General features: G+C 35.7%; 2 protein-coding genes across 18 annotated transcripts in view; both read left to right on the top strand.

Annotated features, from left to right (window-relative positions):
• Positions 1–13,352, top strand: part of LOC139129534 (phospholipid transfer protein C2CD2L-like) — a 78,358-nt gene that overhangs the window by 58,931 nt on the left and 6,075 nt on the right. For 7 of the 17 annotated variants that reach the window (XM_070695184.1, XM_070695174.1, XM_070695180.1 and 4 more), the window contains 5 exons: positions 2,362–2,443; positions 2,828–3,022; positions 9,049–9,193; positions 10,469–10,647; positions 11,494–11,575. The gene's annotated coding sequence lies outside the window, so the exon portion shown is untranslated. Of the gene's footprint in view, positions 1–2,361; positions 2,444–2,827; positions 3,023–3,698; positions 6,457–9,048; positions 9,194–10,468; positions 10,648–11,493; positions 11,576–12,929; positions 13,008–13,352 lie in introns of those variants that run through there. The other 10 variants (XM_070695185.1, XM_070695182.1, XM_070695183.1 and 7 more) reach the window with 4 other exon arrangements.
• On the top strand, positions 2,347–13,323 carry LOC139127344 (uncharacterized). Its single transcript, XM_070693262.1, has 4 exons — positions 2,347–2,443; positions 2,828–3,022; positions 9,049–9,193; positions 12,930–13,323. The coding sequence occupies exons 1-4, from the start codon at positions 2,347–2,349 to the stop codon at positions 13,321–13,323; spliced, it is 831 nt and encodes a 276-aa protein (XP_070549363.1).

Raw genomic sequence — 13,352 nt, 5'->3', positions numbered from 1 at the left:
ATATGCTTTTTATGTGCCTCCAGTGGTTTCCTTACTGTGTTGTCTCTGCAAATGCATAAACGCATATACTTTATACATGTAGCAATGGGAATACAGGCATAAATTGGATGCTGTAAAACTTATCAGATGTCAGATGTACTAGTAAGCAACATCTTGACTTTATGGCATGTGTACAAAAGATATAATTATAAAAAAATTGTTATCCAATATTTTTACAAAGAAGCATGGTTGAACTCAGGATTGGGCAGCCAGCGTGGCTTCCCAGACGTTAAACTTGCACCATGTGCTTGCATCGTACTCATGTACATTATTATAGTAAAAAACACTCATATACCACTGAATATTTTAACATGCAGATGCTATGACAGTCAAATTGATTTATGTATGATAATGAGTATGTCAATGTATATGAATTAGGTGGAAATGATGAAATTTGGACACAATGGACTGACAGCTAGCAATTATCAATGGTATGTGAGTGGTTTTGCTGAGCACAAGATGGCAACATTGCGGCCAATGCTGACTTCTCATCTTGTACAGTTACCAATATTTGCCAATTTTTTGTCCATGATGTCAAAAATTTCAATATTTCCTCTCCTTTTCACACTCATCGATATAATCATCATACATGAACTGTCTTACCTTCTGCATGTTCAAAAAACTATCGAGGGTTATCAAAAATCATTGATGCTTGGGTTGACCATTTTTCCAGTCCTGTCTTGGATCCAAAATGTAAGTTGGGCATTTTTTACCCCATATGCCACACCATGTTTAACCCTTTTGAGCGCCAAAGTCATTTTTGTCACCTTTATAAAATGCGCCCCATTCAAATTTTTTCAGATTTTTGCCAAAATTTTGGGTGAAAAACTGTAGCCAATGAAATGTGATGTCCATTTCATCCAAAATTATCAGAAAATTACAGAAAAATTTGTAAATAAATACCAAATATGAGCTAAAAATTGGTAAAATGTTGCGCTGAAATTTTGGCGGGAAAAATTACAGCACTCAAAGGTTAATTAGTGGGTTATTGTGAGGAAGGTAGTCACTGTCACCAACAAGCCCACTCTACCATGTAGGATAGTGGTAAAAGTGTCTACCCATGGCTTCCTGCTTGCCCTTGAGATCCTAATTGTGTAAAGTATATACATATATCATATAAATGTCCCTAAGTATAGATGAACAGCAAACGTACCTGTGGCAAATGCTGTTCACTTGTGACACACTAAGGCAATCAATTATATCCTAATGTCACACATTTTGCAACACCATGATCTTTTGAAAGATGCCAAGTGTTTCGAGGAATATTGTTTGTGAACACGGAGAGATAAAATTTGACAGTGAACATTAGGAAAATTAGGCAGTAAATAGATTTGCCATGAAAAAAATTGAGTTACTGATGTTCTACAAATGAGCATAGCTGATTTGCCGTATTTACCACACATTAATGGGCATATTTCACCTTATACCGACAGTATGGATAGATGCAAATTTGCAGTGACTGGCTAATGAAATTTCACATTCAATCCCATAAATCAATCTCTCATTTTTGGTACCTCTTCCAACAGTAGAATCAATTTGATGCATACAACAGCAATATCACACCACAATCTCTTTAGGTAACTGATGAGTTCTGGGTTAGCCTGATTTTGTCCCATTCTGATGGCTGCTGAACATCTGATTTCTCTTAATTTACTTGTTTTATGTTTCTGGTATGAAATTTTCCCTCACATAGCTGCCATTCTTATTGAAACAAAGCAGCTTGCATTATTACCTCATGATCTTTGTCACTGAAATAGCATTCACAACGCAAAAGTGATCTGCAGCTTTCAAAGACCTTGTTGCCTCATGATCTTTGTCACTGAAATAGCATTCACAACGCAAAAGTGATCTGCAGCTTTCAAAGACCTTGTTGCATTTTATGAAGAAAAAGTGAGTGTCATTCTTGAAGACACATTTGTGTGTATTCCAGTGATGATCCATACACATTGACAATGCTTTGCCCAATGAATGTCCACTTACAATCCATTGACTGTTAAATAAGTAGATCTTTAAAAAAGCCAAAGCATCCATGTACAAAGACAGCAAGTGTAGCACATAACATTATGAGAAATCGTGTTAATATGCAAAAGATAGAGCAAAAACAACTTTACTGTGACAGCAACTGATAGACAATTATACAATTCGATGAATTCAGAGGGAATACTGTGTTTATGAAGGTGTTGAAAAAGGTTCTGCTATTTCCCAGATCTTGATCAATGAGAATGTATAGCAACTAGCCATCATAAACTTACGTTAAGAAGATTTATACTTCAAGAAAGATTTGCATATGGCCAATGTTGCACTTGCATGGTTTTATTGCAGACTCCCGTGGATGAATTACAACCTCCAAGTCCCAGCCCAACTCCAAGTCCAACACCAAGCCCAAAGAGCCGGAAGAGTAGAGGTAGGAAGGACTATGTGCTGTGAAAATGCCAGTATTTTTGATAGTCGATGTGATTGAACTAAATTTGCAGTAATGTAGCTTGAGAAGTCTGGCGTTGGTTGATGTAATCATTGTACTTACAGTGACAGGAGTGATGTCGCAAGATGAATTTACTGACTTTATATGTATTATTATAATGTACTGGCAAAATTGCATATTTTGACCTCACAATATGTTCTGACTTTTTTCTCTCCAGAAAATGAGCAATAAAGTGTGACATGAATAATGTTATGAACATTGAATGTAATACTAGGTTATCAGATAATGTTGATGCAGCACATTTCTGGTAGTTTATTCATTCTTTAATCAAACCTACCTGTTTCTTTCTTTGTCCCCTTACCCTAGGCACATCACCCCAGAGAAGTAAACGAAGGTTTTTCAGCTTTGGCAAAAAAGACAAAGAGAAGGACAAAGACAAGCGACGACACAGCTCTTCACAGAGTGATCTTGCCAAAGACGATAAATCACACACTTTACCAGCAAAGCCAAAAGACACTCTTCAGGTTCCTGGCACAAAGACAGCAAGATCAGCAAGTGCAGGTACCTCATAAATATGTCTGACTGATCCCCACTTCCCACCCTTTTTTGTGTCGCATGGTTTAGCCCTGGTGTTAAAAAGTACCTCAGAATCTTCCTTCAATGACAGTTGTGGGTAAAATACTGTTACATCATGTTTGCCTATACATCCATTCCATCGCTGTGAAAGATCTGACTCTGTGCTGTGGTAAAGATCTATGTAATGTATGTCTTGTCTTTTTTCACCCCTTGTTTGATGCCACTGTCTGTTCATCCATCTCATCCCAGTTTTTGCAGAATAATGGAATGATCCTATAGTGAGACTTGATGGATTACTTCATGTATTGCTGCTTGAGGTAAAGTCAAGCATACTGGCAATGCACCTGTCATCACTATGAAACGTACATTCTGAGATGCATTGTTTTATCCTCTCAGAAGTAATTAGCATGCTCTGTTTGGAGAAATGACACTTAGCAGATATATCTCTTTACCAAAGTTGCAAGCTTGTAGTCTTCTATAAGTCTTAGGTCTGCATAGAGTAGTTCTTTGCTTTGCTTGGCCCATCTGCTACGTGTCATAACCACTACTAAAGGAAAATTGGGTATAGCAAATTGACTGTCAGCCATATTCTTTTCAAAAAGATTTACAAGGTAAATTTGCATAAAGAGAGACATGTATTGTAAATAATTTCATTTTTCAGAGTCGGAGCGTTTGGTTTGATCATCTTGTGCAATACAAGCCCACCATATGAAAGGAAGCATACATATTAAGTATTTATGTAGACTTAAGATGTTGACATGTGACTCAGTAATCCGACTTATGTGTAGTTAAAATTTTCAACGTATATATTTATTTGATAAGAGAATTTCAATATAGTGCAATTTGTTTTGGGAAAAGATGTAAAACATTCATTATTTCACCCATTCATATATCATATGTTGTATTCTTTAATTCTAGCCACTTACACAATAGAACCAAAGATATTCATAAATATCACTTAGTTCCACATTACCAAAAATGATAAGCAGGTTACTTGGTAGAGTGTTTTATACAACTGTAGAAATATTGTAACTTGTATGCATGAAAGTGGATAATTGTGACGAGAATACTACCTACATTTAAGTTTTACCACCGATGTATTTCCAAGTATGTTCCCAATGGAACTGCTATTTCATGATTTTTAGCAAATGAAGGGTTACATGCCGCCTTAAACGTTTAAAGACTTTAACCCTTTCACCCCATTTCCCTCTCTAGAGGTCCAACTTGACCATAGAAAAACAACAAAATTGGTTCAAATTCCAGATGTGAAAGGGTTTAATTTTATAAGTGATAAACTGCTAAATGAAATGTGAATCCCAATGAATTCACTGTCTGACAATTTGATGTAATATGCTGAAGTTCATCAGGTTTAAAGAGAAAAACCATTGAAGGAAACTATAGTAAACTGCTAATTCAAGTTGCTGTATAGTGAATATTGAGAGTGACTAATAGCCGTTAACATGGTCGTATGCATAAAGAAGAGGTTTTTAAGTGCATAGATTCTGTTAGGCAAGGCAATGACCCTACTGCTGAGACCGTCACGATAGGCTATTGAAGCACAAATACATTCCTCAACAATTTTGTAGATTTATAATGGTTTAGAATAAGTGACTCCAGAGTAGGAATTCAGAGATAATTGTATTGTAACAGCCAATGTGGATGCAAGTTAATTAATATGCAAGAGCAATAAAATCAGTGATTTCATGCTAGACTAATATGAATATAATTTGAAAGTTGTAAGCCATATATTGTATATGTGTTTTTTTAGAGGTAGCTCATAGAGACAAGAGCCAGATCGTACTTGAAATACATCCTGCCAACGTGAAAAACAATTTGTATCTTTAGCTGACAATAAGTAAGATCAGAATACATAATTTGCAAGAAAAAGGTACAAACAAGATTTTAATTTTCTGCTTTTGAAACAATTCTAGTTTGGCCAGAATATAGAAAAACCATAGTTATTTTCAGAGAACTAATGCTTGGTATTTTGTCTGATGCTTTTCTAGATATTGTACAAACAATTCCGAGTATTTGCCAAACAAATGCCAGTATTTCACAATAGACAATAATCTGCTAAAGTGCAATGCCTAAGGCTTATAATATAATAACAATATTTAAGGTCTAACTTATTCACATCAGGGTATTAATTGATTAATTGCTTGACCAGTACCTAGGAAGGACAATTTTGAATATTTATTATTTAATCTTATAAAAAGTAAGGTGGTGGATTGTGTTTTTATAGGCCTAAAGCAATATTTAATTATTAGGGTACCAAAACGATGTTTACTATTCTAGGGATTTTATTCAGTCTTTTAAACAGAAAAGTCGTTAAATTCTTCAAATATTTTATATAATGGTGCTATGACCATCATTAGCTATAATATGTGCTTGGGTAGTTTCAGAGGTCAATGATATAGAGTGATAGCACTGTGCCAGCAAGTGTTAAGAATAGTTTATTAATCCCTTCTGAAAACATATGCATCATTCAGTTTCAGTATTCCCATTAAGTGCATATGTGTATGAATAACACAGAAAAGGAAAGGCAGTCAATACCCATGACAGAACATTTTGTTTTCGAGTGGTTGACTTTGCATATTGTATTATTCTGTATTCCATTCAGAGTCTGTTCAGTGAGTGTTACTAGTGAACATATTGTTTGTAAAAACTTGCTTACCTTAAGGTGAAAAGACTACCTTCATAGCAGTTGTCTCGCAGTTGAGTCAGGGATACCATAATACTGCAGGATAGAAATTATGTGTGTTTTTCAGCTTTCAGTGAAAATACAAATCTATTATATTATCCAGTGTCCATATTATTTCATAGCCAATATCAGGCAATTTATGTAAGAGTACATGGGTAAAAAATGTTAGCTTAACATCGTTTGTGGTCGTTTTGTATGATCATATTTTTCAATTGAAGTCATAAAGTACATTTCATTACAGAGGTGAGGAATTTTCCTGCAATGGTTGTTTTCAAGTATTGTTCATCAAAATATATGAGAAATTAAATATTTACTTCAACAATCTGCTTTTGAGATAATAAGCAGTGTTGGAGTCATGAAAATGCCTATTTGAAGAGATAAGGATGAGGATAATCTATTGCTGTCTTTGCAAAGACTGGCTATCATGAAGATGCAACAAAATCCGTGATTGATGTATGCAGAATTCTTTGAGAAATACTATACCATAGTTAGCCTTCTGGAACTTATGTTTTTTCATATTGGCAATGAAAATAACACTTTGTGAACACAGAGCTTCAGTACTAATTAGTTTTACGATCGTCTTGTATTAGTGATCACGGTAATCATTTTGTAATGGCTTTTCTATTTTAACTCATGCAGTCCTCATTGTTTTGTCATGCAGACATTCTAAGTTGTAGTTTTCTTTACTGTAGAAATAAATGTCATTTTAACCACTTCACATGTGTGTCAGAATTAGTTCGTGTCCCCGGCAGATCTGAATGTTGTCCAGTCGCCACTTCCATAAAGGTCAGACAGATAGTGATGCTGTTACAGAATACTGCCAGAACGTGGTGACCTTGCCTACATAAGCTACCAGCATCCTCATCTACGACATCACAGTGTTTGCTACTCAAACAAGGAAAGAGAAAGGAGTGGACTCAAGATTATTGCTGTTAACAACCATCTGGGCAGGATAGAATGTCACACCGGACAAAGATACTCTAGAGAGTCAGCCAACAAAAGTATCAAGTTCATGTCAAGGTTAAAGAATAGGGAAATACTTACTACTGTTGATTTTATGTCAAAAAGTGGGAAAATCTGCTTGACAATTTTATGAAACATAAAATATTATAATCACTGTTGCTACAGCATTGTTGGTATCTTATCACATGCAATATATTATAAAGTACAGCACTTGCAAATTGTGAAAAGACACTTAGTCCCAGAATGAAACAAATTTGACAAGCATGTTAACAGTTCTTTAATATTGGTGTACATGTAGAGCTTTCTTGCTGTACCATATTACAATAATCTCCTAAAAGTATAGATGTATTAATTTGCATATAACACATTAACATAGAGCTAATGTTGTATCAGGGCCAAACTTATTGCGTGTTAAAAACTTCTCAACATGCAAAGCACTTGACTAATTTTTTCTTACCCTGCAAGATATTTACAGCAATGTCTGAGGAATTGAAATATCCATAGTATAGTTCATACTGTATTATAAAAATCTTGATAAATCACTTGACATAATCCCAAAAAATGATTATTATCTTGACTTGCGTATTGAATGGAAGGTGAATTTTATTCTTTTTTATATCTTCCCCCCTGCGTTGTTTGGCAAGCGCCTGGCACCATGAATTGCCTATTGTATTGTGCCTTTAAAAAAATTACTGCATGGCATTATAATGTTAACAGTAAATTTAGTACAGTGTTATCTCTACTCTGAAAGATTTATATTACATCTGATCATGTTGATTTGAGTGTATGGCAGAGGGGCAGGAGACGAACATTAATGTATGAAATTAGGATATTCAGTCACAAATAAAGTAAAATATGCCATGTGACACAAAAGTAATCAAATAATATTGCAAGATGGCAGTTTTGTTCCATTACTACATATTTTGTGTTTGCATTTCCTGTCCAGTTCCCTTTACTTGTTTTTCTTTATCACATTCGTTTCATATTCCTTGTGTTCATTTTTCAATGCATCATCAGTTTGCTTTTATACCAAATGTTGGAACATTATCATCATCTTGGTGCTTTCTTCAAAAGGCAAGTGCATGATGCTGCTTCTCATATCGTCAAATGTGCATTGCTGGCTCATCCACCTGCACGGCAGTTGATTTCCCATGGTAACTGACTAATTCTGTTTATATCTGTGTTTGCATGTAAGCACATTTCTCTCCCTTAGATGATGAACAGAACAATGTCATCAGTTGTAAGCTCTTTTGTAGCAGCTTTTGTTCAACGGGTGCATTAGAGCTCTTGCCATTGCTTCAAGAATAGGATAGTTTATGTGCCAACTGCATCTGTTTTGCCATGCATGAAATCTTGTTGCACAAGCACCCTTAATCCCTTTTTCTGCAGTATAGTAGTATATAAGTTAAGACTTTGGTAGCCATTTTGTGTGGGTTAAGGAGAGACTAATTGGTGCTTATGTGGTAAAATTAAACAAAGTAAGCTTTAAGGTAATTTTTTTCCATGGAAAGATATGGTCGACATTTGCATGAAAGTAAAGATTTGCTTCTAATGAGAGAGATTTCATAAATTGTAGTGAGCTAACACAAAGCGAAAAATTACAAGGTAGTCTCTGTAAGTTTCTCCAACAGTTTGTTTATTCCCCAATGTTATACGTGTGTTTCCCTGATCATAACTGTAAGTCAGTGCTTTGTCATTTGTATACATGTATTACTTTTCAAAATAAGGTGGTTTTTTGTTTGTTTATTTGTTGAGATTTGGTACGTGGGTGGATTTTCTTCTGATCACCAAAATTATCATTCCTATAACTCTCATGGACAATCTATTCTTCTGTATGATTGTGTGTATTCAAACATACTGGCGATGTTTTGCAGCCTGCTACTATAAGATGATACAGGTTTTATAGTTCTGAGGGAATACAGGTCCTTCTGCATGAATTCTACTGAAAATAAAGTTTTTACTAGTCTATCCAGAATTTCTGTCTCCATCAATCATGGACATTTCCTCATAAACCGCTAATGTAAAAACAGATTTCGGTGACATTTACCTCTGTTCTTCCAATGTCCATAGAGACAGAGAATGATGCAACTTGTGGGACATGAATGTATTGCATCCTTGGTTGCTGCTCTCAGATTCTTTTAAACATAACACATTTTTTATGGAAAACAAGTTATACATAAACAGACATAATATACTGTATTATGTTCCCCTCTGCTTTTGGTGGAAAAGCATTCAGGGATTACATGTATGTGGAGTATTGTCACTAAGCATGACCGGGCTGGTTAAAAGGCTACAAAAGTATCACAAGAATTCACACTAAAACCGAGTTTTCCTTCCTGTTTTCCAGGTGAACTCTCCCTCAATAACAGACACGAAGGAAGAAGCGACACAAGCAGTCTAAGATCAACGAACAGTCGGGGATCACTACTCAGTTATACTCCAAACGAGTACTCCACTCTTGTAATTGAAACCTTTGAAAATGGTCGCATAAAGTGAGTCTTTTCATATCTGTCTATGTATTTTTTTAGGTGGTTGGAAAGGCTAGAGCGTCAGTTATAAACTTCAACAAAACTATTAAAATATAAAAGTAGTCAACATTCTCTGTGGAATAAAAAAAAAATAGACATTTGGGCACAAAGGCATTGCAGAGTTATAGCCTGTTGAAACTTCTGAAAAACTGACCAAATAAGAAGAAGTTGGGGAGTCCTTAGTGTATTAACTATGGTAGAGGTCCCCTAGCTTTTAATAAAATGTTTGAAAAGGGAAAGTCATTATTTGCTGTTTTCAGGAAAGTTTGACAAGGCGGTGCTTGCATTCAGAGTGAGTGACTGCTATTGTAAATGCATTTTTAGATTCTTTGAATGTCAAAGAGGTGTCAAAAGTGAGATTAACCAAAAAGACTGCTCTGTGACTTCAAAAGAGGGATGCAAATATGGCTTGTTTTCAATATTTTTGACAGAATAACAGTTTTCCTACATAATTATATACCAATTTAATCCAACCTTTGAAATGAGATATGGACATGGAATTTTTACAGCCTATTAACAAGGTTACAGATAAGATTAGTGTGGCACAATTTCCCTGTATTTGAAGTACTTTTTGAAAAATCACATTTTGAAATTTGAAAGAATTTTTAATAATTTTTTGATATGTAAACCCATGTAAAATCATAAAAACAAATTTTATTTACAAATCCTGCCGTACAAATCTTACAATTAATAGTGTCAACGATTTATTACTATTTGGTAATATTAATACTATCAAAGTATTATTAAATTCAAATATGTAAAAAAATATGAAAAATTAATTTTAATATTTACAGGTGTCATATTTCAAAATCATGGCTGCAAATATACAATTTTTATATTCTTTAGAGAAAGTATAAACTAAGGGAGTTATCCTGAAAATTTGAACTAAATATCTTGATTCTAACACTGTGAACTTGACATTAACTCTGAGAAAAATTGGTGCAAAAATAGCCTTTCCAGCCACCTTAAGCCTCTACTCCTTCACATTTTTTGAATATATGTGCAATCTCAGCTGAACTTTCCAGCAGTCAAGGCAACTGTAGTAATTTAATTTTGCACTGGAAATTTAGGGTTGCTAAACTGTTAACCCTTTTATGCCTGGAACTGCAGTTTGAACCAATCTCATTGTTTTCTATGGCAAAGTTGGACCCGTAGAAAGAAAAATGGGAGCAAAAGGGTTCAAGCAGTCATGTAAGTAAATCGTGTGTAATGTTTCTGTTATTATGATTTTTTCCACAGACACTACCTTATACCTGCAGCCCTTGCAAAAACTCGTAAATATGAACTCAAAGGCACCAAACTACATGTTTATAATGATCACTGTTTTGTAGCCACACATTTCACCAGTAATGTATCGTGTGAAGTTTGTGGTAAAACCTTGGCAAGGCGGATGGGAAAGCAGGGATACCAATGCAGAGGTGAAGTTCTTTTGTCTTTTATTGCAACCTGATACTTTTTTAATTTGTAGAGTGGATAATTCAAGATTCATACATTTTCATCTTCCATAATGAATCATTCTCATTACATCTGCATATGCATACTATACTCATTATTGTACCATACCAGTGTATTGATTGTGCAAATACAGCAATCTGATTGGTGGAGACGTGAAAATAAGAGTGGTATATTAGTGATTTAGCACAGTTTGAACCTGTGCAAACTCAGTGACAAAAAATTATTGTTTTAACTTTTCATATTGTAAATTCAATATATATTATGATTCATTTAACAGCAATAAACCACCTCTGCAACTGGTGTATCATTATGTTGTGACCAGTTCGCTCAATAACACACTTGCTATCACTGGCACATGTACTTTGTGAACTGGTTGAAATCTTGTGGTACACCTGTCACTGGGTGTGATTTACTGCTTTAAGACATGCACCTTACTTAAAGGGCATTACATTGTTAACTTTTCTTAATTGTTATATCCACGTGATCTGGCCATTTTCAAATTGGCCAGTATATGGATATGCTGCAATAACATGCAGAACAGAAGATATCATGTCTTGGCAAATCAACCTCAGAGTTTGAACCACATTTTAGAAAGAGGCCGCACTTAGTATATTTAAGGACTTTTGATATCAGAAACAACAGTATCAGCATGTGAGAATGTACAGTATACATAAGCACATGGACAGGTCAAGGCAAATAGAAACTGTTAGGTCTTTCAGGTGTTGTTGTATTTCCTTCAGATAAACTGTCATCTGACCAGGGACATGATAAGTAATTATGGTTTGTATTATTCCTCATTATTTCCGTAGACTGTAAACTTGTGGTGCACAAACATTGCCATTATAAGACGGATGAACATTGTCAAAACAGTAGAGTAAGCAGCATGGAGATGTAAGTATGAATTGCAATTGTTGTGCACTTGTGCAGGTATTTCATTCTTGACGTGCCTCTTACAAGCATGGTTGGGATTCTTAGTTTGAGTGAAAGAAAGGCTATCCTGAATGTATAATTAAAGCCCCATTGGCTATATTTATTTGCATATTGTTTACAAAAAGGTACCATGCAATCACTGTGGAGATGTTTTGAAATCCCGTTATGAAGCCGTAATGTCTTTGAAAATGTCATTTATATTTCAGTCATTGGCTATGGATTTGTTCAACTAAATTTAGGAGCTTAACACGTACGTAAGGGTGTATATGTGGCGGAAATATTTGAGTTGCAACGTAAAGCCGCACTTTTCAATCCCAGGTTCTCGCATTAGTGGGGTTCTCCTCCCAGTCAAACACATGGCCAGTACGATGTTTGATTACTATAACATTAATTACACAAACTGATCTCAACCTTTTGTTACATTTTGCTAATCATGTAAACAGAGTTTATGCAAGCTTTTGATTGACGGTCGATTCCAATAGCCAACAGTCATTGATTCCCCACTACAAACGCACAAATTTCCTAAAAAATTGTCTTCCAGTTGCGTTAGACTTTGAATATAACCACAGAGTTCGATCGGCAGTAACTTCACGCTGACCGCTTGGCAGTCTGTCTGTGTTTTTACGGCCGGGGAAAACTAAAAAGTGGCATTTTCTGGAGTGTGTGCCCGCGTGTTGCCTGTTTGGTGTCCACTTACACAATGAACGCCGCCATACCTTGGCGTCCTTTTAAAGGGAGGCTCCGCCTTTAAATTATTAAGTTGTGAGGATTTATGTTGTGCGTTTATCGCCAATGTTTGAAAAACATTTTCGTCGCATTGAAAAAAAAATGACAAAAAAAGATACAGCTAATGGGGCTATAAGGGGTCATAAAAAGAGCAGGTGGGCAGGAGCTGGAACACATCTAGTTTAACAAATATTGGTATGGTGAGAGGTTTTCAATGAGCGTTTTATTTAATTTGCCAATGTGGACAATATTAAGAGTATTGCAATAGTGCAAAGTTCTTGATGTGATTGTGAGCAAATCAAAAGTATTTAAATCCCTTTGTTTGATCAAATAAGCTGTGTCTCTAGAGATTTGCTAAATAAATGGTTTTAGTTTAATGTTGTATATTTTTAAGACTGAAAGTGTGCGTTTTATAAGTCTTTAAATTTGATTGTCGTGAAAGTCTACTCACATATTATTGATGTCATTGATACACCACTTGAGTGTATGTAACAATTAAGATTGTGAAATGCTTGTCAGATGTCGACAACATGCCACTTTATAGACAAGCAGCAAGTTGAATTATGTGGTGAATTTTTTCCCTCACTAGAAATAAATACAGTCCCCCACCGCCAAGAAGGCGATCCTTCAGTTTAGGCCGAAGCCGGAGTAGGAGTCGGGACCGCAGGTATGACCATGATGACAGCAGTGTAATATCTGAACCAAGTTCTGAGACCAAAGATTCGCTAAAATCTGACCCAACAACACCTAGCAGCCCTGCTTCACAGAGCGGCCCTCAGTTCGAGCAAGGCCAGTCTTCGGCTGAAGCCGACAGCTTGTTTGTGCAGCACTCTGCCGGCTATACTATGGTAGAGTCGGCTCCACCTCAGAGCCTCTTGTACCAGCAAGTTTCGTCATCCCCGCAGAGTGCTGCCTCTGAGGCTTACTACCTAGCTGATGACTCCAACCCATTCATGAGGAGTGACGACCACCGTACACTCTGATCATTAGATAGGCACCTGCATCTCATAAA

The sequence above is a fragment of the Ptychodera flava genome, chromosome 3 (assembly GCF_041260155.1).
Source record: "Ptychodera flava strain L36383 chromosome 3, AS_Pfla_20210202, whole genome shotgun sequence".
Taxonomy (NCBI): domain Eukaryota; kingdom Metazoa; phylum Hemichordata; class Enteropneusta; family Ptychoderidae; genus Ptychodera; species Ptychodera flava.
The sequence above is the reverse complement of the archived record's forward strand: the minus strand, read 5'-3'. Positions and strand labels throughout refer to the sequence as shown.